The 26,674-nt window shown below is 33.7% G+C and overlaps 1 protein-coding gene and 1 long non-coding RNA gene across 3 annotated transcripts in view; both read right to left on the bottom strand.

Annotated features, from left to right (window-relative positions):
- Positions 1-1,840: 1,840 nt before the first annotated feature.
- Positions 1,841-18,032, bottom strand: LOC149475211 (uncharacterized). The gene is made up of 2 exons (XR_016318114.1): positions 17,995-18,032; positions 1,841-2,061 (listed from the first exon to the last, which is right to left on the bottom strand). It is a non-coding gene; the product is annotated as an uncharacterized LOC149475211 (long non-coding RNA).
- The window catches only part of LOC149475210 (uncharacterized), a 41,075-nt gene continuing 17,587 nt past the window's right edge, over positions 3,187-26,674 (bottom strand). Inside the window, exons 1-9 of one of the 2 annotated variants that reach the window (XM_089713583.1) lie at positions 23,413-23,570; positions 13,887-14,456; positions 10,664-11,520; positions 9,449-9,576; positions 8,356-8,489; positions 7,962-8,097; positions 6,968-7,074; positions 6,224-6,357; positions 3,187-5,155 (exon numbers count right to left, since the gene is read on the bottom strand). In XM_089713583.1, coding sequence (XP_089569709.1) covers positions 5,056-5,155; positions 6,224-6,357; positions 6,968-7,074; positions 7,962-8,097; positions 8,356-8,489; positions 9,449-9,576; positions 10,664-11,520; positions 13,887-14,429 — 2,139 coding nt within the window. In that variant the 5' untranslated portion in view covers positions 14,430-14,456; positions 23,413-23,570 and the 3' untranslated portion in view covers positions 3,187-5,055. Of the gene's footprint in view, positions 5,156-6,223; positions 6,358-6,967; positions 7,075-7,961; positions 8,098-8,355; positions 8,490-9,448; positions 9,577-10,663; positions 11,521-13,886; positions 14,457-23,412; positions 23,571-26,674 lie in introns of those variants that run through there. The other variant, XM_089713582.1, reaches the window with a different exon arrangement.

The raw sequence follows: 26,674 nt of genomic DNA, 5'->3' as shown, positions 1-26,674 counted from the left end.
TCGTCAGAGCACAAGACTCTGTAAACCCTAACTTACAATAACAATACAAACAATAATTAATATACCAATTTGCATTATAACTAATTATATATTTTTTTTAATAATTATTGTTATTGTACTGCACTGGCGCTGTATTAATGCGACTGTAAATAATTAGTGGTCCCATGTCCCCTAGTGGGGTAAGGGGCACTGATGGATTTATCTTTATGGACAAGTAGGATCAGCCTTCTATGTCCAGCCAGACCGAGACATTTTTTTTCCTCATCTCCACCGGGAATCGAACCCAGGTTCTACGCTCACGCGTCAATCACTGTACCAAGGAGGCGGTCAACGAATAGTATCCAGGCATACAGTGGATCATTTTCATTGACTAGGTACACTTTATAATGAAAACTAGCTGTGCCCCGCTGTTTTACTCGCATTGCTCCACTCCTATTGGTCTTAGCGTGATGATATATGCCTATAGGGCATATATCATCACCTTCCTAGATAAATGGACTATCTAACAACCAAATATTTTTTCAAATCGGACCAGTAGTTCTTGAGAAAAACGCGTTCAAACAAACTCGTCAGCTTTAATTTATTTAATAATAATAGATTTAATAAAACTTTTTTTATATTTTTTCCCCTCTACATTGTATTGGGTAGTAGTAATCTTAAATTTAAATACATATCACATATGTTACTTAACTAGTAAGGTAAGGTGTACTATAAATAAAACACACAGTTTATAAAAAATATTTATTGATCAAAAATTTACAGATTTAATAACAAGAATGTTTAAGTAGATTTATATAAGTAGAAATAGGTAATGTAATTTTATAAATATATATAATTATGTAATATGTATATTTGTTGTCTGCGGAACACGCTTGAGATGTTCAGTTTACTTAAAAATATTAATTTATTGTAATAATATTTAAAAAAAAAGCCTATAACTGTAACTAAAATTGTATATTCTTATGGAACAAATAAAGCTTTATTTATTTATTTTTATTTATTTAATAATATTTAATTCAACAAACAAAAAAGACATGAAGTGTAGTAGGTAACTAATGCAATTATTGTTACACCTGGTATGTAAATAAAATAAAAAATATACCTACCGACCGAATTGAGAACCTCCTCCTTTTTTGAAGTCGGTTTAAATATGAAACAGTTATGAAAATTCATGTTTTTTATTTATTGCATCTTAAAAAAAGTAGCTTTTTAGGGTTCCGTAGCCAAAATGGCAAAAACGGAACCCTTATAGTTTCGTCATGTCCGTCTGTCCGTCTGTCCGTCTGTCCGTCTGTCACAGCCGATTTACTCGGAAACTATAAGTACTACAGTGATGAAATTTGATGGGAATATGTGTTGTATGAACCGCTACAAAAATATGACACTAAATAGTAAAAAAAAGAATTGGGGGTGGGGCCCCCCATACATGTAACTGAGGGATGAAATTTTTTTTTTCGATGTACATACCCGTGTGGGGTATCAATGGAAAGGTCTTTTAAAATGATATAAAGTTTTCTAAAAAACATTTTTCTTAAAGTGAACGGTTTTTGAGATATCAGCTCTCAAAGTCGTAAAAAGTATGTCCCCCCCCCTCTATTTTTATAACTACGGGGTATAAAATTCTAAAAAAAATAGAGGTGATGCATGCTAATTAACTCTTTCAACGATTTTTGGTTTGATCAAAGTATCTCTTATAGTTTTTGAGATAGGTTGATTTAACTGTAATTTATTATATTTGCTGCTACGGAACCCTTTGTGCGCGAGCCCGACTCGCACTTGGCCGGTTTTATTTTAAGATGCAATAAATAATATAAAAAGCTAGTTTTAGCTTTATTTTGAAATTCCATAATAAATACAATCAAAACATAACCCTCTTTCTTGCACAGTCGAGTTATTTTTTTGATAGGTTTTGACACAGCAAAGAAATTATAATCAAATAATTACTAGTGTGGCCTACTATCGTTATGCTTTGGATTAAGGAATCCTATCCTACAAATATTATAAATGCGAAAGTTTGTGAGGATGGATGTATGTATGTTTGTTAATTTTTCACGCAAATAACTACTTCTGAACCGATTACAATGAAATTAAGCACACATATAGAGGGTAACTTGGATTAACACATAGGATACGTTTTATCCCGGAAATCCCACGGGAACGGGAACTGTGCGGGTTTTTCTTTGAAAACGCGGGCGAAGCCGCGGGAGGGTAGCTAGTTTTGAATCAAGCAACTAAAAATATATGGTGTTTGTAATTTTGATATTTTTCCTGTTATAGGTTAAAACTTAAAAAGGTCAAATGAAAAGTTGTTTTGTCTTTGTATATGTTACAGTCAAAACCCTTAACCAGTCAAAAACCTCATTGACCGGTAAAATTAGTCAATAAGGTTATTGACTAATAGGTTAATTGACTATAAGGGTGTGGGTTAGGTTAGGTTCGTGTAGGCGACGGAGCGACGGAGCCCCGCTTCACGGGGCTCCTATTTATGTGTAGTTAAAAAAACACGAACCTTACCTAACCCACACCCTTATATGTTACCTATTAGTCGATAACCTTATTGATTAATTTTACCTGTCATTAAGGTTTTGACTGGTTAAGGGTTTAGACTGTAACCACTGTAACAAATACAACATAACAATAATTTTACTTGATCAAAAAACATGTTATTAATGGGTTTAAAATGTAAATTTAAGTTAAATGCTATAATTTGTAATTTTTGTAAGTACTTATTTATTTTTGGAATACGATTTTTTGGACATTCGATTTTTTTCTTTTTATAGTGTAGGTACGTGGGAGTTATGACCTTATAATGTTAAAATGACGCATTGGATTTTTGAAGTGATTCTTTAAGCGCGTTGAGAGTACAATTTCAAAGTCGCGTCATGGCAATACCGTCACATCATGGATTAAGGCGACGATTTTGGTATAAAATAAAAAATCTTAATTAATATTGCCGTTTTACCGTATTTCAAAAGATGGTACTGTTTGGTACAAATATATAAAAATAGTAGGTATCTATTTAAGTATTTATTTAAAATTATATATATGTATATGTATGTTTATCAGCCATCTGGTTTCCTTAACACAAGCGAAAGCTTAGTATGGGATCAGATCGTGCCGTGTGTGAAAATTGTCCTGAAATATTTATTTATTATTTTGTGAATAGATCTATAAATAAAAAACAACTTAAAACTCAATATTATATTGAATACAATAATTAGACCCGGCATAAGAATTAAAAATTTTACAAAAATGCCAAATACTATATTAATGTATACTTATACTTATACATAAATATTATATGCATTAAAATTTTATGACTTTCAACTTATAATAACTTATTTAAATTTTAATTACGTGTATCAAATCAAATTGTTGATTTGAATCTTATAGAAGATATTTTTTTGTGTGTATCTTTCTCTTAAAGATTAAACTTATTTGTATAATAATATACTTATGAAAATTTTATTTTTAAAATGTGGGATACAGCGGCGATACGAATTATTCTTATCAAATCACGACTTATCAAATACACAAGTTTCATCAAAAGCGGTCAACCCATTTTGGAGTGACTGAGTTTTTAGAAAAAGTGGGAATAAAAACGGTTTTTTATAAAATTGTTATGTAACTTAATATAACCCTAAGTTATTACCTTATAACCTTAATATCAAGTTATAGGCAAGTTAAGCTAGCCAATATCTATAAAAATATTATGCATTAGTTTAAATACACAGTAGATGATGGATTTTTTTTAAAAAGAAATAGATTGTTTTCCAATTTAAAGTTAGTTTTAAAACATCTAAAAAAAGTGCGTAATAAAAAAAAAGTACTTTTCTTTGTGCTACCAATACTATATTTTCTACAAAAAATTATTAAAAATCCATCAAAAACTTTTAAACCAATATTATTTCAGATCAAAAACCTAACTAGAGATCATAGTTTAAAAAAACACAACCAACTGCGCAAAAAAAATTCAATTTTTACTTTAGTAGAAGTTTTTAAAAAATATTGCAGGTACCTAAATATACTTAAATTTTAAAATATCTAAAAAACTAACCATACTAAGTACTAACTAAAAAATATTTTTATTTATGAAAAATATTAAAAAATATTTTTATTAAGAGCACTTACGGTATGTATATGAATCAATAATTTTAAAATGATTTTTTTCTATGACTAAATCTCATTTTTATAGAAATATCAAGGATAAATTAAAAAAAATACAATTTTAGGCGAAAATCATTGAATACATTTTGATGAAACTAAAATAATAGATAGATACGTTGTACAAAGTGTAACAAGAATGTAGTTTATTTTAATACAAGCTGTGCCCGCGGTTTCACCCGCAGTGCTCCGCTCCTGTTGGTCTTAGCGTCATGATATATAGCCTATAGCCTTCCTTGATAAATGGGCTATCTAACACCGAAAGAATTTTTCAAACCTGACCAGTAAGTTTCTGAGATTAGCGCGTTCAAACAAACAAACTATTCAGCTTTATAATATTAGTATAGATTAAATTTAAAATTATTATAACTTATTTAAATGTTATATCCCCTTAAAATAACAAAATTGATTTTATTTTTCATCTTATCTTAAATATATAAACAATTAAAAATGTCCATATTAAAAATATATTTGTGCAAAACAACATTCATATTTTCCCTTTGGATTATAAAAATAGAGTTTCAACTTTAAAACTAAAACTTATTTATACACAAGTATAAAAAATATTCCGTTCATATTTCTATTAATCTCTTTATTCAATTTGTTTTTGATAAACAAATAAAAAATACAATGTCATTCATATTCATCAAAATAAAAACTGATACAATTTCAAAATATAATGCATTAATATTTTACGTTCCAAATTCAAAATTCTATTCCAATTCCATATTTCAAATTCTATACATCCAAAAAAAGAAACTCGAATCTATTCCAAATTCAACCATCTTTCGAATTGCACAAAAATTGTGCGTTCTTTATTCAAAACCGTTCGAAATTCAAATTTCAAATTAAGCGTTCCATTCCATGTTCAAACATTTATTTATAACACTTTTAACGGCATTTCTTGAGGAATTCCAACACTTCGATGGGAAAGTTTTGTCGTGTCGACGATTTGCTCGCAGACCGGGCGTATTCTAGTGGAGTTACCGAGCTGTAAAAATAAATATAATTTAATATAAATATAATTAAAAAAAAATGTGTGCGTGTACTAGTGTACACACGTAAGAAGTGAAACTTCTGTATGACCTTATTTTTCAAAAAATAATTTACTATATGCAACTTTTTACAGAAGTACGTCGAATCACGCGTGGTAGGGATAAGAAAAAGATGGCGCGTAACGGAAAAATGTCACGCGTAACGAAAAAATGTTACACTGAATTTTTTTCCAACCCCGATAAAGAAGTTTCACTTCAATAATTAAAAAAAAAGCGCACGTGTCAGAAGTGAAACTTCTTTGAATAGATTCGATAATAAATATTATTAAGAAAAGAGTCTGTGTACACGTGTCAGAAGTGAAACTTCTTTGAAAATATTCGAAGGTAACAAAATCGTCGCCTCACTCCATGACGTGACGGTATTTCCATGTCGCGACTTTGAGATTTTACTCTCAACGCGCTTAAAGTTTCACTTCAAAAAACACGCTTTTATAAAATTAATTACTCAGGAAATTATTGTATTGTCACCGATCCTTGATAAGTGTACAAAGTTTGAACTAAATCTGTCATTTTTTAAATAATAATCAAACTGCTTTTTTTTCAGAAACAAATTAAAATGGGATCAAGCGAAAGCACTAACTAACATTTCTAATATTTGAAAGCTATTCAAATGTAAGAAGAATCATCAAAATCGGTTCAACCAGTCGGAAGTTATGAGGCAAAGCCAAAAATTAAAATAAAAAAAAAATTATATAAAATAAAGTCAAATTGATTGCTGCATCGAAACTTTGTGTGCCAAAATTTCATGACAATCGGTCCAGCCCTACTTGATACGAAAATTTTATATTATATTAAATACTAGGTTTCCACCCGCGGCTTCGCCCGCGCAGTCAAAGAAAAACCCACATAGTTCCCGTTCCCGTGGGATTTCCGAGATTGAGAAATATCTCCATACCAAATTTCATGAAAGTTGGTTCAGTATTTTAGGCGTGATTGAGTAACAGACAGACAGACAGAGTTACTTTCGCATTTATAATATTAGTATGGATTTAATCATGTATTACCTTCTATTTTGCACATGTGCAAGTTTCTTCCACAGTTTTCGATCGATGTTCTTAAATATCACCATTATGAGACGAAGGTCACAATTCGCTGAATTTACAGCTAAATGTAGGGCTGTTTCACCACCTTTTATATCCTGAAAAAAAAAAATTATGAGAATTGTAAACGAAATATTGCGTTTAATAATAATTATGTTAATTTATCCATACAATTTTCCAGAAATAGGCTTTTTTATAATTTTTATAAACATTTCATCTATACTAATATTATAAAGCTGAAGAGTTTGTTTGTTTGAACGCGTTAATCACGGGAACTACAGGTCCGACTTGAAAAATTCTTTCGGTGTTAGATAGCCCATTTATCAGGAAGGCTATAATAGGCTATATATCATTACGCTGACCAACAGAAGCGGAGCGATGCGGGTGAAATCGCGGGAAACAGCTAGTTTTTTACATGACATTTGGCACAGAAAGTTCCCAAACTATTTACATTTATTACACAATTTAAAATATTATTTAATACAAGAAAAATTAAAGTAAAAATTGGTTGTCTGTAAAGTCGGTTTACTGACGATAGTTGAACGTGACAACCGATTGTGCTTCTTTGTCGCTCGTTCCGCGCTCTCGCTTGCACTTCAAGCCTTACATGGAACGCCTCAGAGCGAGGTAACGCCGCATGAGTCATGTTTTTTCGGGCTCTGTCGAATTATAAGACGTTGTCACGTCAAAAAAAATATACTTATTTACCTCACGCCACAAATCCACGCCAGCGTGTTCTAAAAGCACATGAGTGATGTGAATTCTTGGTGATTTCACGCTATGTAAGCTGCAAGCTACGTGTAGTGCTGTGTATCCTGCAAAATATATATAATTTATATGAAAAAATGTATGCGTGTACTAGAGTAAACACGTAAGAAGTGAAACTTCTTTATGACCTTAAAAATGTCACGAGTATGGCGTAACGCAAAAATGTCACGCGTACGGCGTAACGCAAAAATGTCACGCGTACGGCGTAACGCAAAAATGTTACACTATATTTTTGTCCAACCCCGATAAAGAAGTTTCACTTCAAAAAAAAAAACTATTTAATAAGATGAATATAATTTAAATAAAAAACTATTTATTATGATGTAGTTATGAAATTATTGTATTGTCACCGATCCTTGATAAGTGTACAAAGTTTGAATTAAATCTGTCTGGTAAAAGTGAATCAAAATGGAGTTAAAAGGACAGTTATATGAACATATAAGACGTAATACATGTTTTTTCAAAATTTATTTTTACAGAAAATCTAGACTTTAACGGACCCACCAAAAATTAACAAGTAACATTCTACATAACCAAACATATATATTATCGTAATCAAACCAATCTATCACATATTTCCCCTATTCTATCCTCCCCATTGCCAATCTCCCCTCTACCATCCTCCCCACGTCCCATATCCCATCCCCACTGCCAATCTCCCCCCTCCCATCCTCCCCATCTCCCCTCTCCCATCCTCCCCACTCCCACTCACCATCAGCATTAGCATGATGCAAAACGAACAGTGGTACATCCCCACTGTGCTTCGACACAAGCTCGTATAGACACAGGCCAAATGTGTCCCCACCACGATTTAACACTCATTAATAACTATCAATCCACCTTTCACACTTCTACAAAACTATTTCCCACTACCACAATCATAATTCCCCTCAAAACTAAATACCTTTCCCCACTACCCATCCTCCCCACTCACCATCAGCATTAGCATGATGCAAAGCGAACAATGGTACGTCCCCACTGTGCTTCGACACAAGCTCGTATAGACACAGGCCAAATGTGTCCCCACCACGAGCGCAAGCGATTATTAGATTGTCACCAAGAGCGTCGACCTGGGGGGGAAATATACGATAATTAGAAAATGGAAAATTAAGCATTTTTTTAAGACTAGCTGCGCCTGAAAAAATTTTCAAATCGGACCAATCTCAGGAACTACTGGTCCGATTGGAAAAATTCTTTCGGTGTTAGATAGCCCATTTATCGAGGAAGGCTATAGGCTATATATCATGACGCTAAGACCAACAGGAGCGGAGCAATGCGTTTAAAACTGCGGGGCACAGCTAGTATATCCTATTATTACTATAACCAACCTCAGTAAACAAGCATTCCCCCGCGGGTTTGAACGTATCTTCCTTCGTCACTGTTCGTATGCATTGCACCAAATATCTTGTTATGAGTGGTCTGCTGGGACAACGTAGTACGGCTGCTTTTAAAAGGTTTAGACCTGAAAATTAATATTTTTTGGTTATTTTTTGTAGAATAAGGATATGAAAAATAGCAATAAATATACACAATGAGAAATAGAATATTATAAAGCTTCGTCAATCATTTGAAAAGTATTTTCTATTTGATCTGGCAACTGTTATATCAAAACACTCATCGCTTAAGAATATGAAGATAGTTTACAAAAATATACTCATTCCTACTAAATATAACGTATCTTTTTTTGTCCGTCGAGATCAAGATATATCGATTCCTGTTTCGAATAAACAGGTATCGATGTATCATTTTCGAAAAACAACAAATAATTGAATCCTTACTTCTTACAAAGTATAAAACAATTAAAAAAAAAGAACGTTTTTTTGAGGTTATGTCCGAGAATTCCATTTGGCCAGTATCATGCGAAAAATTTATTCAAATTCAAATTATATATGTATTAAACTTACTTTGATATTACTTATTATATAATTTGAAATGCCTAGTATGTGTTATTAAAAAAAAATATGTGCGTGTACTAGTGTACACAGTACACACGTAAGAAGTGAAACTTCTTTATGACCTTATTTTTCAAAAAATAATTTAGTATATGCAACTTTATAGAAATACGTCGAATCACGCGTGGTAGGGATAAGAAAAAGATGGCGCGTAACGGAAAAATGTCACGCGTAACGAAAAATTGTTACACTAAATTTTTTTCCAACCCCGATAAAGAAGTTTCACTTCAAAAAAAAAATAAGTAGAAAATTATAATATAGGATTACGACTAAAGGATGACAAATCAAAAAAACAGCAAGAACTTACAGATTTTCTTATGAAACAATTCACTAGGTCACCTTTTTTTCCTTTTTTCATTTAAAAAAACTTTCGTAAATTTGTTTCTTTAAAAAATCTTCATTATAAAATGTAGTTCCAACAATAGGTAAGAAATAAGAATACAATATAAATATAAATTATGAAACTTACCGAATTCACCGATAAACAACTCCTTTTTCAGAGCCAGCACTTTCTCACAGATTAGGCTGAACAGAGCCAACTGTAAATTTTCATCTGTGTTGTCGTTTGATAGACTTGCTATTATGTGTTGCAATACTCTGAAAAAAAAATGAAGTTACATATAGAGAATATTCGTTTCAGGCAACCAGGGTTAAAGGTATAGTTTAATACGGTCCTTTTGAATTGCACCATCATAATAATCTATTAGCAAGCAAGGTTTGTGTCAAATCGATTCAGTAGTTTTGTGTGATAGAACAATGAAATTAATTTATTAAATAATCACGACATATGTCCCTATGTATGCTTAAATCTTTAAAACTACGAAACGGATTTTGATGCGGTTTTTTTTAATAGACAGAGTGATTTAAGAGGAAGGTTTTACTATATAATTTATTAAGTTTTAGACAAAGCGGGCGAAGCCGCGGGCGGTAAGCTAGTATATAACATAACAGTTATAATGATGATGGTGATGATTATTTGCACTATATTGTGTTACTGTGATAAAAAATATAGGAAAAAGGGCAGGTAAAAAGTCAATATTTTCCTTATATCAGGCGTCTCGAAGCAATTTGCATTTTAACGAGATCTCTATATTTATCGGCAGTCAGTATGTATATCCTATAATCTTTAAATTTTTCCTTCTTTAGTTGAATAAATGTATATGAAACAACAATACATATTTAAGTGTCTCTTTGTAATGTTAAAAATGATACAAAGTGACCCATGAAACTACATCTACCCTCAAATAAGAACATTTTTCAATATTATTTTTCTTTAAGAAAGTGAGAATTTTCTTTTAAAATTTATTCCAAAACGAACATTGAACACACACATAAATGTATACATTTATAGACAAATGATTTTCATAGATAAGAATAGATGCAATATAACACTTATTATAATTCATTCATTCAAAAATTGACATCTGTCCGTCTATTAACCACAAGTCACAACACATTCGTTCAAAAACTAACTGATATTTATCTACAGACTACCTGTGCCCTGCGGTTTTACCCGCATTACTCCGCTCCTGTTGGTCTTAACGTGATCATATATAGCATATAGCCTTCCTCGATAAACGAGCTATCTATCACCGGAATCATTTTTCAAATCGGACCAGTAGTTCCTGAGACTAGCGCGATCAAACAAACTCAGATTTATAATATTAGTACAGATAGAACTTACCCGTACGCTTTGCCTAGATCCAAACACGCAACCTTTTGACAAATCATCTTCCTATGTTCTAGCTTCAATTTATTCAAGTGCCCTTGAAACAATTCTTTACAAGTTTTCCTATTCGCCTGGCAACACTCCATTTTCAAGAATTCCGCGGCTATATCTTTTTGCATGTCTTTATATTGTTTTAACGTCATAGACGCTTTTTCCCGCGCTTTTTTATCTGTGCTCTCAACGTCATTTTCTGTTTCTAAGCTGTCAAGCACGCTCGGATACTCGTACTGAACGTCTTGGTATCTTTCGTAATCACTGTTATACATTGGTGAAGACGTTTCAGGGGAAAGCGTGTAGTTGCTTGGAGAATGGCTTGGATAGTAGGACTGTGAATCCGACATAGGACTTGGTACATTTTCCGATCTTGGCGGAGTCGGAAATACGTTCAATGTATCCATTTCGTTTCGAATGCACTGCGTAAATATTTCCGAAGAATCGTATTCACCAATGAGGTTCGCGTTTTCAAACTCCTCGATCGGATTCTCTTCCGGCGGGATAATTGACACTTGACAGGTGTCAAAAGTGGCCATGATATTATCTGTGGCTTTTGGTGGGAAATTTGACAGCTGACAGATGTCAGGGTTGGCTTGAAGTAGCTCTGCGATGATGTCCTCTTCCGTGGTCTTTTCGTTAATGAATTCTTCAGCCATTTGCCAGTATTTGACCTGTTCCTCTTGCGTGTTTTTGTTGAATTCCCGTACATTTGTGTCGACGAGTTGTAGCGCTTGGTTCAAGAAGGAATTGTCTGCTCTTGTGGTGTCGTTCACGAGCACTTGGCCTCCGGAGAATGTCTGTTTGTTTATTTGGCTGATCTGTAAAAAGAAAAAATACTTTAAATAAATGTTTTTTTCAAATAAATAATTCAGGACAATTTTCACACGCGGCACGATCTGATCCCATACTAAGCTTTCGCTTGTGTTATGGAAACTAGATGGCTGATAAACATACATATATAATTTTATAAATAAATACTTATATAGATAACTAGCGACCCGCCCCGGCTTCGCACGGGTGCAATGCTGATACTAAATACACTACAGAAAAATTGTGAACGTTGTATAGGTATAAAAATATAGCGGCCCGCTCCGGCCTCCGGCATCGCACGGGTATAAAATACATAGCCGGGCGGCCGCAAACGCTACGTCCTGCAATTTTTAAATCTGTAATATCTTCGAAAATATTCACTTAAATCATACGGTGTAAAGGGCCATATAGATCTATATTAAATGAACAATGTATCCATGGTATTTAATTGGTTAAGGATTAATGCTGTATTGGTTAAAATCGCTTCGAAAATTAGCCATGATTTGTCGTAAAAAGTAAATGACAAAAAAAAGTTATTGTGGGTTATCCATAAGAGATAGACATATACCATCGCGGACTTTTCTGTAGACCTTTTCAATGTGTATAATACTTAGTACATTATTTTGATAAAACTCGTAGGGTTCAGCCTGCGTTTGCAATGTAAGCGGAATAAATGTAATTTTTTACGACATCACATTAGAAACCTCAAAAATAACAGTACTTCTCCACTACTTAATAGATCTTATTATACATATAAACCTTCCTCTTGAATCACTCTATCTATTAAAAAAAACCGCATCAAAATCCGTTGCGTAGTTTCAAAGATTTAAGCGTACAAAGGGACATAGGGACATAGGGACATAGGGACAGGGAAAGCGACTTTGTTTTATACTATGTAGTGATTAACACCCAGACACAGAGCAAACATCTATGTTCATCACACAAATATTTGCCCCGGGTGGGAATCGAACCCACGACCTCTGGCCTCTGGCTTGGAAGCCAGGGCCACTACCAACCAAGACAACCGGTCAGTCTTTGGTATATGTATGACGTTTTAAAGCAGTACTGATTCCAGTGTGATGGCGATATACCTATAAAAAATGAAGTCCTATGTACTCTAGTGGGGTATGGGGCAGATGCATTATACATCTGTTTCACTGATCGATTTTCTTTACGGACAAGTAGGTGATCAGCCTTCTGTGTCCTGCCAGACCAAGCCTTAATAAAACCCAGGGCCCTCGGTTCTAATATTAGTATTATATTCAAATTAACATGATTTTAAAAGAGCAACTACCGAGTTTCTTGCCGGTTCTTCACCATAGATACCTTCCGAATCGGTGGTAAATGTTAAAACTGTTATGACGATTCAAAAGTGCTTCTAGAAGCAGTCTAATTGAATAAATCACTCTTTAACCACTCTACCAAGGAGGCAGTACTACCCATACATAGGTATATAACTACCTTTTTCCTATACTGGAATTAGTACTGCTATATGACGTCATAGTAACCAACACCTATCTATTACAATGACGTTAGCAATCTATTAAGAGGCTTAAATGAAAGTTCTTAGAAAGTACACTTATTCAGTCTTTTAGATTGTGTTAGATTTATCAAAGGTCTTATATCAGGGTCAATTGTTATTCAATCAATTATGTTTCCTACTAATATTATAAATGCGAAAGTTTGTGAGGATGGATGTATGTGTATACGTATGTTTGTTACTCTTTCACGCAAATACTACTGGACCGATTACAATGAAATTTAACACACATATAGAGGGTTACTAGGATTAACACATAGAATAGGTTTTATCCCGGAAATCCCACGGGAACGGGAACTATGCGAGTTTTGCTTTGAAAAAAGCCGCGGGCGGAAAGCTAGTTATAATTTAACGTCTGGTTGATATATTAATGTTTTCAAATGGCGATCTTTAATAGATTGTTACAATATTCTCATTAGTTTTTTTATTACTTCCTTTATTGTGCTAGCCTTTTCATATTAAGAAAGCATTAAGTGTACCAAATATGGCACATAAAGAGTTTAGAATTCATGTTTGTCTGCTAGTACAAAATAAGCTCCGTGAGAATTGGTAAAGCCGTTCCGAGGAGTAAAGTTACTAACATTGTGACTTGAGAATTTTATATAATACTAGCTGCGCTCCGCGGTTTCTGCCGCATGGCTCCGCTTCTGTTGGTATTAGCGCGATGATATATAGCCTATAGCCTTTCTCGATAAATGGGCTATCTAACACCGAAATAATTTTTCAAATCGGACCTGTAGTTCCTGAGATTAGCGCGTTGAAACAAACAAACTCTTTAGCTTTATTATATGTATTAGTATAGATATGGAGAAGATAATGTACAATAATATTTACCTGTCTAAAATCAGCCTCTCTTGAATACGGATGTGCAGGCGCTACAAATTGATGTTTATTCTGTATCGGAGCCCTCGATATAGCAACAGTCTGTACTTTCTTTTTCTTTTTATCATCTACCTTCGAATCTTTTTCATCATCTGACTCTGTCTTTTCTGAATACCCACTGTCGTCTGATTTGTGTGAATCTAATCTTGTACACCTAACATCGTCAATTACTTTGCAAGAAAAGTTTTTGAATTCGTCTTCATCGTCATCTTTTATTGAAAGTTTGCTTAAGTCTAGCTCATCATCTTTTATCGATAATTTATTTAACAGTTCAGAAACCGGTGTGACAACTATTTCTTTTACTTTCTCTGGTTCCTTTTTATCTCTTTCTTGCTCTTTTTTATCTCTTTCCGGATCTTTATCTGTTGCTTTGTTCTTTCTCTTGTCTTTTCTATTAAATATCGCTTGGAACGGTTTTTTGAGGATGTCTTTTATGGATTTCTTTTCTTCGCCCATGGTTGCTTGTTTGATCGCAGTATGTTTAGCACTTCCCATAGTTTTGATGTCACGACTCCATCACATCTGAAACGAGGAAAATTAATTAAGGAAAACTATAGATTTGAACATGTTTGGGAGGCGCTAAGGATTATGATGACTCATCATTAAAAACAAAGAGGATAATGGTTAATCATTTTAATAGATATATTTAGAGCCAGTATCAAGAATTCAAAATAATACTTATAAGGACCAATTAATTGAACAAACATATCCTCATTTATATCATATCTACTTAATGTTACTTGTACAATATATAATTTATTTATCCTATCCTACTAATATTATAAATGCGAAAGTCTGTCTGTCTATCTGTCTGTTACGCTTTCCCGCTTAAACCTCTCAACTGATTTTGATGAAATTTGGCACAGACAATCTTTAGATCCTGAGAAAGAACATAGGCCTTTCCTTGCCTTTTATCAAAACACCACGCTGGCGAAGCTCCGGGCGGAAGCTAGTATTGTATAAAACACTAGCTGTGCCCCGCGGTTATACCCGCCTTTCTCCGCTCCTGTTGGTCTTAGCGTGGTGATATATAGCATTTAGCCTTCCTAAAGGGACTATGTAACACGGAAAGAATTTTTCAAATCGGAACAGTAGTTCCTGAGATTAGTAATTGCCACACGATTTACCTCACCAAATTGAATAGTAGAATACAACATAATGATTTTTGCGTTTTACTATAATATTTGTATAGGGCCAGGGGTAAGAAGTTAGAACAGTAATTAACTTATTGACTTTAGACTCGATTTGACCCACTTTAAACGGACAGATTTAATTCAAACTTTGTACGATTGTCACGGATCGGTGAAATCACAATCATTTCATGAGTATATTTAAGCGTGTAAAAGGAATCATTTAGTCAAGTTTTTGACCCTAGTTTCGTTTCTTCGTAAGTCAATAAAATCAGTTTTCCTATACATTTAGATAACAACAAGGAAATAAGACACAATGCACTTAAAACGGTTACAAAATGGTATATCTAGATAAAAAAAAAACAAAACTAAAAATTCAATTACTCTAAAGGCCATCATGTGATCGACAGCTTTCACCATTAGCTGAGTAATTGAATAGAAAATGACATACGAACCAACATTTTAGTTTAACTAGTTGCTGCGCGCGACTTTGTTCGTGTATTTTTATGAACTGATAGATGAAGTGAAATTAGAACCTTTTTTTTATGCTGCAATAGGGGAGCGCTTGGCCACGATCTCGCCTGATGGTAAGCTGAGATGTGGCCTAAGGAAGCGCGCTTCCCTAGAATTCTCCTCTTGAAGACCTCCATATTGTACTCATCGGGGAACTTATTGAAAAGGTTATTTTGTGTGAGTGAAAGGGGATATTGAAACTACAGCGGTATCGACTACCGCCGTGGGTAGCCGGTATCCCGATGGGCTGTTCGCTACCGTACTCGGATCGGTACGCCATTACAGTCTCTATAACATATTACGTAAGAGATTTAATCGCGTGCCATCGTGATACCGCTACCCGCGGGGGTAGCGGATACCGCTGTAGTTTCAATATCCCCTCCACAAAATAACCTTTTCAATAAGTTCCCCGATGAGTACAATATGGAGGTCTTCAAGAGGAGAGGTACATTCTAGGGAAGCGCCTTTATAAATAATACGTTTGTAAAACCAAATTCGAAATTTGAATAGATAAAAATGTTGTTCTATAATACGTTTGTAAAACCAAATTCGAAATTTGAATAGATAAAAATGTTGTTCTATTATTAAATTAGGTAGATAAAAATCATATATTTATTTTTTAGTAAAAAATAATCGGTATACGGTAATAAGGATTTTTTTTAATCCATATTTCATGTACCTACGTATCGAAAAATGTTTTCTTGTACCTTTAATGCAATTAATATTACTTGCATTGTCCCAAAAACAAAAGTATTTATACAAGCCCAAGGTGATGAAGATACTCATGGCATCCAACCAAGTAAGTTAATCTTTCCTTCTATATTTATTATCTACCTACTTGGTGTTATAAAGAATAAGAATGTATTACGATGTCTGTTTTTAACCGACTGTGCCACGAGTACGATCTCAAAAAGCTTTTAAATCTGGTTTATTTCTAGTGACCCCGTCCTTGGAACAGTGGTTGACGCGTGAGCGTAGAACCGAGGGGTCCTGGGTTCGATTCCCGGTGGAGACGAAAAAAAAAATGTCTCGGTCTGGCAGGACACAGAAGGCTGATCACCTACTTGTCCCTAAAGAAAAATCGATCAGTGAAACAGATGTATGAATAATACATCTGCCCCCTACCCCACTACGGGGACACGGGACTTCACTTTTTACTTGGTGTTATAAAGAGTAAGAATGTATTACGATTTCTGTTTGATTTTTAACCAACTGCGCCAGAAACTGCAATTTCATAATTAACCAGCTGCCGCCCACGTGGTGTTTCGCAATAAAAGGTGCCTATGTTCTTTCTCAGGGTCTAAAGATTGTCTGTGCCAAATTTCATCAAAATCGGTTGAGAGGTTTAAGCGGGAAAGCGTAACAGACAGAGTTACTTTCGCATTTATAATATTAGTATTTTTTCTATTTTTAGTTAGTTCGATTCCCGGTCGCAAGTGAAATATCGAAAATCTTTCAATGCGGTACTATTTCTTTTTACACGCTTTATATTAGCTTCACCTGTATATTTGTATGTTTGTAACCGACTTCTTTGGGCGCGATTTTGACCCACTTTAAACGGCCAGATTTCGTTCAAACTTTGTAGATTTATTGAGGACCGATGACAATACACTAATTTGATAAAAATTTTCTATTTTTAAGTTCGGTTTTCTATAAAAAGCGTGTTTTTTAGTTTTTTTAAACTATTATTATTTTAAATAAAGGAATGTTTACTTTCAGCAAAATTTACTATCAATATTTCAAGTACTTTCCCTCCAGAGCATTGTATATCTTTCCACCGTCTAATAATTCAGTAATTCACTAATTTATTTTACCCAAACAAACAAACGAAACGCTCCCCCTTATATTGGCATATAAAATGTTACATAATATGTAATTTGTAAAATTAAATTGTAAAACTGACATGATTAAAAAGAGCAACTATGGAGTTTCTTGCCGATTCTTCTCCGTAGATACCTACTGCTTTCCGAATTGGTGGTAAATGTTAAAAATATGTACCTAATGACGTCTCAAAAGTGCTTCTAGAAGAAGTCTAATTGAATAAATAAATGTTTGAGTTTAAAATATATGTATATCTTCCTATAATATAAACTGCTGGCCTCATTAAGTATGGTCTCGATCAAGGACACTTATGTAGTCATACTCTATTTATAGCACAGTACTTATCAGAGAAGTGGCTAACCGGGCGTAACTATGATTATTGTATACTGTGTCCCGCGGTTTTACCCGCATTACTCCACTCCTGTTGGTCTTAGCGTGATGATATATAGCCTATAGCCTTCCGCGATAAATGGACTATCGAACAGTGAAATAATTTTGATACCTGAGGAAAGACATAATCTTAATACTATTATAAAGGCGAAAGTTTGTAAGGATGTATGGATGTATGGATGTTTGTTACTCTTTCACGTAAAAACTACTGAACCGATTACAATGAAATTTAGCACACATATAGAGGGTAACTTGGATTAACACATAGGATAGGTTTTATCCCGGAAATCCCACGGGAACGGGAACTATGCGGGTTTTCCTTTGAAAACGCGGGCGAAGCCGCGGGCGGAAATCTAGTTAGGCTAGTTATATACCGAAAATTCCACGGGAACTATCTTTTGACGACGCTGGCGAAGCCGCAGGCAGAAAACTATGTATTACTAGCTTTCCGCCCGCGGCTTCGCCCGCGTTTTCTAAGAAAAACCCGCATAGTTCCCGTTCCCGTGGGCTTTCCGGGATATTACCTATCCTATGTGTTAATCCAAGTTACCCTATATATATGTGTGCTTAATTTCATTATAATCGGTTCAGTAGTTTTTACGTGAAAGAGTAACAAACATCCATACATCCATACTTACAAACTTTCGCCTTTATAATAGTAGTAGGATAAACGCGAAAGTTTTTAATGAAGTATTCTTAGTTACTCGCCCGATAATCACTGAACGGATTTTGATGTAACTTTGCAACGATGTAGCTACCTAAGCTACATCGTTGCCAGAATAACACATGAGCTATAGAAATACTTGCTTTAACCCGCGGGTTCGTCTCCTACGTGTTCGAAAAATTATTTCAGTATTAGATAGCCCATTTATCGAGGCTAATATCATCTACATCATCATCAGATTAATATGCTTTACGCTTTCACGTAAAACCACTTAACCGATTTTGATAAAATTTGCAACACAGATAGAGTGGAGTGTGAGAAAGAATGTAGGCGTATGATTTTTTTGCAAAAATAATATGTACTTTTACTATCACAATGCGGATTTTTCGAATGTGTTCCAACACGATACGTGCCTTTGAGTGAGAGGTGATTTCATGCGTTTTGACCTATTCACCGTCACGTCATGGAATTAGGCGACGTTTTTGGTATCTTTGAATATTGCCAAAGAAGTTTTATTTCTGACACGTGTGCTGATTCAAAAAAAATAAATTAAATCTTATTCCATATAAAGTTTTTAAATTGAAGCAACTAGCCTATTGAAGAAAAAATATTACGCAATCTATCAAACGGTCTCATAATTGGCGAATCAAAATGTGATCAGCCGTAACGGTCATTGACTTTATTGGCTCGTGGGTTAAATATACAGAATAACAAAACATTTTAGCGTATTTTATATATAAAACTAGCGGTCCGCCCCGGCTTCGCCCGTGGTACATGTTTACGTTTTCTCTACATAAGAACCATCCTCGTACTTCAAGGAATATTCAATATAATAAAAAAAGAATTATCGAAATCGGTTCAGCCGTTCTCGACTTATGCGCTTACCAACACATTTTGCGATTATTTTTATATAATATAAGATATAAGAAGATTGTCATTAAAATTTATACATAGGCTTACCGCTTATGTTGGGCTTATGTCATTCCACATTACTGCTAAAACAAAACTACAGGCGCAATAGTAATTATTTCAATATATAGGCACTAATAATAATATACTACGTAGGCTTTATTTACATTTTACTATGACTTCTTTCTATCTATCTATTGTGATCTAACAGATAATCTGCCGGATATTTTCTGAGATTTTTATGTTTCTTAGGTAAGTAGGTATAGCATATTATATAGTAAAATTCCCTTACGGATATTTTAGACACAGCTGATAAGAGCCAAGAAAAACAATATATCCATACTAATATTATAAATGCGAAAGTAACTCTGTCTGTCTGTCTGTTACTCAATCACGCCTAAACTACTGAACCAATTTGCATGAAATTTGGTATGGAGATATTTTGATACCCGAGAAAGGACATAGGCTACTTTTTATTGCGAAATATGTACCACGGGCGAAGCCGGGGCGGGGCGGCCGAAGTTATTGTGGGTTATCCATAAGAGATAGACATATACCATCGCGGACTTTTCTGTAGACCTTTTCAATGTGTATAATACTTAGTACATTATTTTGATAAAACTCGTAGGGTTCAGCCTGCGTTTGCAATGTTAGCGGAAAAAAATGTAATTTTTTACAACATCACATTAGAAACCCCAAAAATAACAGTACTTCTCCACTATTTAATGGATGTAATTATACATATAAACCTTCCTCTTGAATCACTCTAACTATTAAAAAAACCGCATCAAAATCCGTTGCGTAGTTTCAAAGATTTAAGCGTACAAAGGGACATAGGGACATAGGGACAGGGAAAGCGACTTTGTTTTATACTATGTAGTGATATACAGCTTTTTAAAAAAAATAATCGTTAATGTTCCAGCTAATCTCCGTAACAGCTGGACCCAGATTGGTAAGACTTTCACTCTGATGGGGCTTTAGTATAGCTGAGCTGATTATCTGGATTAATTTGTATTGCTAAAGCCTACTTGCGAGTGATTATTTGTAATCAGTAAATAAGTATTCGCGTGAAAGAGTAACAAACGTTTATACTAGGGATGCATCGATACGCCTTTTTGCCGATACGATACCGATACCGATACTCTTATAAAAATATCGGCGATACCGATACCCTCAATGTGAATTCAAAAATGAAGGTATAATAAATAAATCACAAGTCAGATTTTTCTTATATTAATTTTTAGACATAGGTTAAATAAATAGACAAAAAAAAATTTAGTAATTAAAATTACCATTGATAAGATTTTTGTTTAAAAACAGAGTAATCTTAAGTTTTGCGGAGAAAGGCGATTTCGCAAGTCTGTTTGAATAAGACCTGCGCTGGAAAATAGTCTCTCAGATGCAACAGAACTCATTTGGAAACTAAAGTACTTTTGCCCAATTTTTTTCAAGTTTGGGTATAAAACGTCATAGCGCCAGAAAACTAATGGATCTGCATCTCTCGATGTATTGGGACAACTCAACAACACACTCACTTTCCCCGAGCATAGTTCATGCCTCGTTTGTAACGGAATAGACGAGCCAACACGCTCGTTTACACTACATTTTTAAATTAAAAAGTATTGTTGAATCGGTCATAAAAATATCGTCGATACCGATATATCGGCTAACCCGAAGTATCGCCGATATAGCGGTATCGGTATCGGATGCACCCCTAGTTTATACATCCACCCTCACAAACTTTCGCATTTATAATACCTATTAGGTAGGTATAGTATGATTTGACGATTGACCGCCTCCTTGGTACAGTGGTTGACGCGTGAGTGCGACACACAGGGGTCCTGGGTTCGATTCCCGGTGGAGACGGTGGACACAGAAGGCTGATCACTTACTTGTCCCTTAAAAGAAAACCGATCAGTGAAACAGATGTATAATGCATCTGCCCCTTACCCCACTAGGGGACATGGGACTTCACTTTATGATTTGACGATTACGAAACGCTTTCAAAAGAAGTCTAGTTGAAATAATAAATGTTTGAGTTCATTTAGCTAATAAAACTGTATAGGCGGTGTTATTAATGTGACCTTGATGTTCTCATTCAGTATTAGAATTAATCGATTCTAACAAAATATTAACGCATAATAAAAACTAAACTATTACACATTTTATCTAAGAACTACCTACTAGCTTTCCGCTCGCGGCTTCGCCCGCTGTGTCTTAAACCTTATAAATTATACCTTCCTCTTCAATCCCTCTATCAATTAAAAAAACCGCATCAAAATCCGTCGCACAGTTTTAGAGATTTAAGCAAACATAGGGACAGAGAAAGTGACTTTGTTTTATATTATGTAGTGACAGTGATATGTAACTAGATGTGCACCCCGGCTTTGCCTGAAACATTCGTTCATTCATGCTCAAAATTTTACTGAAAATCATCACATGACCAAATGTTGTAATATTCACGATTCTACCTACAAAGGATATACAGACAAACATTCATAGACATTATCTACTTGTATTTGATTTGACGCGAGTATAATACGTTTAGAAATGAAAGATTGCAAAGTGCGATAATAATATAATGAATAAATCACGTTTAAAATCCGTTAAATTATTTAATTTCTAGATATTTATTATTCAAGAGAAGTAGCAGGAAGCAATAGTATTAACTACGACTATCTATACTAATATTATAAAGAGGAAAAGTTTGTAATTATGTATGTATGTATGTATGTATTGTTTTCACGCATGATGAAATTTGGTACAGACAATCTTTAGACCCTGAGAAAGAAAATAGGCTACCTTTTATTGCGAAATATGTACCACGGGCGAAGCCGGGGCGGACCGCTAGTTATTTATAAACTTCAATGCAAAATCGTGCCAATTTTCGTAGGCAATACTAAGAATCGCGAATATATTTATGTTTTCTTAGAAACATACGAAACGAGGTATCTTGTAATCTTTCTTTTTAGGTTATTTGTAAGTCGTATCACTACATAGTATAAAACAAAGTCGCTTTCTCTGTCCCTATGTCCCTTTGTATGCTTAAATCTTTAAAACTACGCAACGGATTTTGATGCGGTTTCTTTAAGGGGGCGCATAAAGCAAAATAACCAATCTTCTATTAGATGATACGTGTAATATGCAAGACCAAATCTAAAAAATAAAATATATATCAAACTAGATGATATGTTCAACGATTCTGTTTAATCAAAAACATAAAATATTAAAATTTACTCGATAAAAAAAAATCACCAAGTTAGCTCTAATTTTCACACTTTTACGTTTTCTACTTGACATGGTAATACTTATTATGATTTTTTTTTCATAAACAATTATATTAAAACATTTGCAAGATATTTGTCAGAGCATTTTGTGTAATTACTTTTAGTTTTGGTTTTATCTGCGATAAACCACTTTTATCGTGACAAAATCAAACGTTTATCTCGAGAAAAAAAGAGCGCCAAAAGTGGTTTATCGCAGATAAAACCAAAACTAAAAGTAATTACACAAAATGCTCTGACAAATATCTTGCAAATGTTTTAATATAATTGTTTATGAAAAAAAAAATCATAATAAGTATTACCATGTCAAGTAGAAAACGTAAAAGTGTGAAAATTAGAGCTAACTTGGTGATTTTTTTTTATCGAGTAAATTTTAATATTTTATGTTTTTGATTAAACAGAATCGTTGAACATATCATCTAGTTTGATATATATTTTATTTTTTAGATTTGGTCTTGCATATTACACGTATCATCTAATAGAAGATTGGTTATTTTGCTTTATGCGCCCCCTTAATAGATAGAGTGATTCTAAAGGAAGGTTTTAGTATAGATTTATTAGGTTTTGGACAAAGCGGGCGAAGCCGCGGGCGGAAAGCTAGTTATTTTATATGTCATGGCATTTTACAATAAAAAAAAACACATTTTTTTAATAGTGAATGAAATCACCTTTAAAAATGTATTTTTAACATCGGATTATAGCATAGGTATACAAATTAAGAACTTTTTAACAGACAGAAAACAAAAAAAGACACATAAATACCGTACCTTTATAATTTATATTCATCCAATTAACCATCTATCACTACACAAAAATCCATCAAAAACACTCCATCCGTTCACACACCAATTCCATCAAACAAAATTTTTATTTAACATTAAAACTCCCAAACACAGAATTAATTTAATCCGTCCGTCCGCACCCACGCAACAGCATAACAACAATTAAACTGGGCTTTACATATTGCAATAATATGAGGAAGTTCACACACGCGATAGGCGCGTGCGCATATAGTAACGGCCATGTTCATGGGAACAGTTATCTTCACCACCTATTTGTGTATAATTACGAAATTTATTCTTCAGCTACAGCATTAATTAGTATAGAAGTATAGTATAATATATACAGGGTGTCAATTGCACGCCTCATAAGCGAAGCGTTGAGGTGGGTACTACTGTCACTTCGCGCAAAACATCTGATTTTTCAAACTTAAAATGTCTTTATGTATCATACATTGCACTTGTAAGATAATACATACACACACATAATATTAACATTCATGATATTTTTGATGTCATTTTTGTTATTTAAACTAGTTAAAAAACAGTTTAAAAAAGTTCTGTCTTGGACGTCCGTGTGTCTGTATGTGCGGAGGATTTTCTTGTTAACACGATAGCGACCGAAATACTTTACTAATCGAGACTTTTTTTTCTCTTACGCTTGAGTATGCTCAGGAATAGAACCCTTTCAATTTTCAGGGTCTGATTCGATGTGGTTTAATTGTTATTAAATAAACAAAAATAATAATTAATAAATAATTATTAAAAAAAAATTATGAGGCGTGCACTTTTGGATTTTCCAAACTATTTTTCAAATCCGACCCTTGGTTCCTGAGATTAGCAAATAAACACATTTCTATCTTCACAAATTTTCCCTAATTACAATTTTTTTTGGCATTATGTTTATGTTTAATTTCTTTAGACGGAATGTTCCTTTATTTTTATCCATCATTGTACTTCACATAAATAATATAATATATTATATAGTTAGGTATTTTAAAGATATGGTTATGATATAATTATACATATTATATAGTTAAAGGTCAACATGACCGTTTGTTTACATTTATAAATTATGTTTATAGAAATTATATTCACTGATAATATTATAAACAAAGAAAGCTGCTTTTTGTAATATATGTAAAGAAGTAATTTTATATATGTATATTTATCCAGATTAAATCTATACTATAATATCACTATAAAGCTGAATAGTTTGTTTGTTTGAACGCGCTAATCTCAGGAACTACTGGTCCGATTAGAAAAATTCTTTCGATGTTACATAGCCCATTTATCGAGGAAGGCTACATCATCAGGCTAAGACCAAAAGTTACGGAGCACTGGGGGTAAAACCGCGGGGCACAGCTAGTTTATAATAAGTAAGCATTTAGGAGTATTTAAGCAGAAATATATAATCTTAAGTACTTGTAAGAACTACTTGTATTAAGATCTATGTTACACGCTTTATATTAGCTTCACCTATATGTTTGTAACCGACTTCTTTGAGCGCGATTTTGACCCACTTTAAACGGCCAGATTTCGTTCAAACTTTGTAGATTTATTGAGGACCGATGACAATACACTAATTTGATAAAATAAATAATAGTTCAAAAAAATAAAAACAACCGTTTTATAGAAAACCGAACTAAAAGCGTGTTTTTTAGTTTTTTTTAACTATTATTTTTATTAGCATTTGATATATAATATTATGTAATCTTCTAATCTATAAGTACTTGATATTATAATGAGGAAAGATTTGTATACCTATTTCTATGTAATAAATAAAGTAAATAAATAAATATTTGAGGACAGTTTTCACACACGGCACGATCTGATCTCATACTAAGCTTTCGCTTGTGTCATTGAAAAATAAATTAATTCATAAATTCCTATATGGATAATTAACACCCAAACACAGAGCATACATCTATGTTCATCACACAAAGATTTGCCCTAGGTGGGAATCGAACCCACGACCTCTGGCTTGGAAGACAGGGTCACTGCCAACTAAATAACTAAGTTGTGGTGTTAATTTCACACTATTAATTTATTTTTCTATAAAATTTCATCAAAATTCATACAGCCGAAAGTATTTACTCACCAATTATCGCGTTTGCAATAGTACTAGGATAAAATATTACAACTCGATTAATCACTACATAGTATAAAACAACGTCGCTTTCTCTCTCCCTATGACCCTATGTATCCTTAAATCTTCAAAACTACGCAACGGACTTTGATACGGTTTTTTAATACACATTGTTTCTCGAGGAAGGTTTTACCTTTTTAGTATATCCATACTAATATTATAAATGCGAAAGTAACTCTGTCTGTCTGTCTGTTACTCAATCACGCCTATACTGAACCAATTTGCATGAAATTTGGTATGGAGATATTTTGATACCCGAGAAAGGACATAGGCTACCTTTTATTGCGAAATATGTACCACGGGCGAAGCCGGGGCGGACCACTAGTAATTTATAAGGTTTTAGACAAAGCAGACGAATAAATAAATGTTTATAAAACAATAATAATATCTACTAAATAAATTCGCTACCCGCTTCGCTGTTCGCTTCGCTAGTGTCTATGATTTCAATCTAAAATTACGTGGTTTGATAAATGGCTTCTGAGTCACTCTTATCAACGAAACTCTGCTATTTGCCAGTCATTTTCCGTACTTGAATTTAGTCATCAAAGGAATTTGTTTATAACAAATTAGCGATGAAAACAAAACAAATATTCAATCTATGAATTTCTGTCGATCCTTCTAATTCTATTTCTGTCGGTCCGCCCCGGCTTCGCCCGTGGTACATATTTCGCAATAAAAGGTAGCCTTTCTCGGGTATCAAAGTATCTCCATACCAAATTTCATGCAAATTGGTTCAGTAGTTTAGGCGTGATTGAGTAACAGACAGACAGACAGAGTTACTTTCGCATTTATAATATTAGTATGGATAGGCTTCTCCGATAAATGGACTATCTAATATCGGATAATATGTAGCCTTCCTCAATAATTAATAGGCTTTGTTTTATGCATTCAAAAATATCAAGGGTTTCACTACATAGTATAAAACAAAGTCGCTTTCTCTGTCCGTATGTCCCTTTGTATGCTTCAATCTTTAAAACTACGCAACTGATTTTGATGCGGTTTTTTTAATAGATAGAGTGATTCAAGGGGAAGGTTTTAGTATATAACTAGAGGTCCGCCCCGGCTTCGCCCGTGGTACCTACATGTTTAAACTATCCTATC

The sequence above is a fragment of the Colias philodice genome, chromosome 31 (assembly GCF_061535455.1).
Source record: "Colias philodice isolate Cphi_HAF_F1 chromosome 31, ilColPhil1 Martin Lab GWU primary, whole genome shotgun sequence".
Taxonomy (NCBI): domain Eukaryota; kingdom Metazoa; phylum Arthropoda; class Insecta; order Lepidoptera; family Pieridae; genus Colias; species Colias philodice.
Note: the sequence above shows the minus strand (reverse complement) of the source record. Positions and strands in the feature narration are given on the sequence as shown.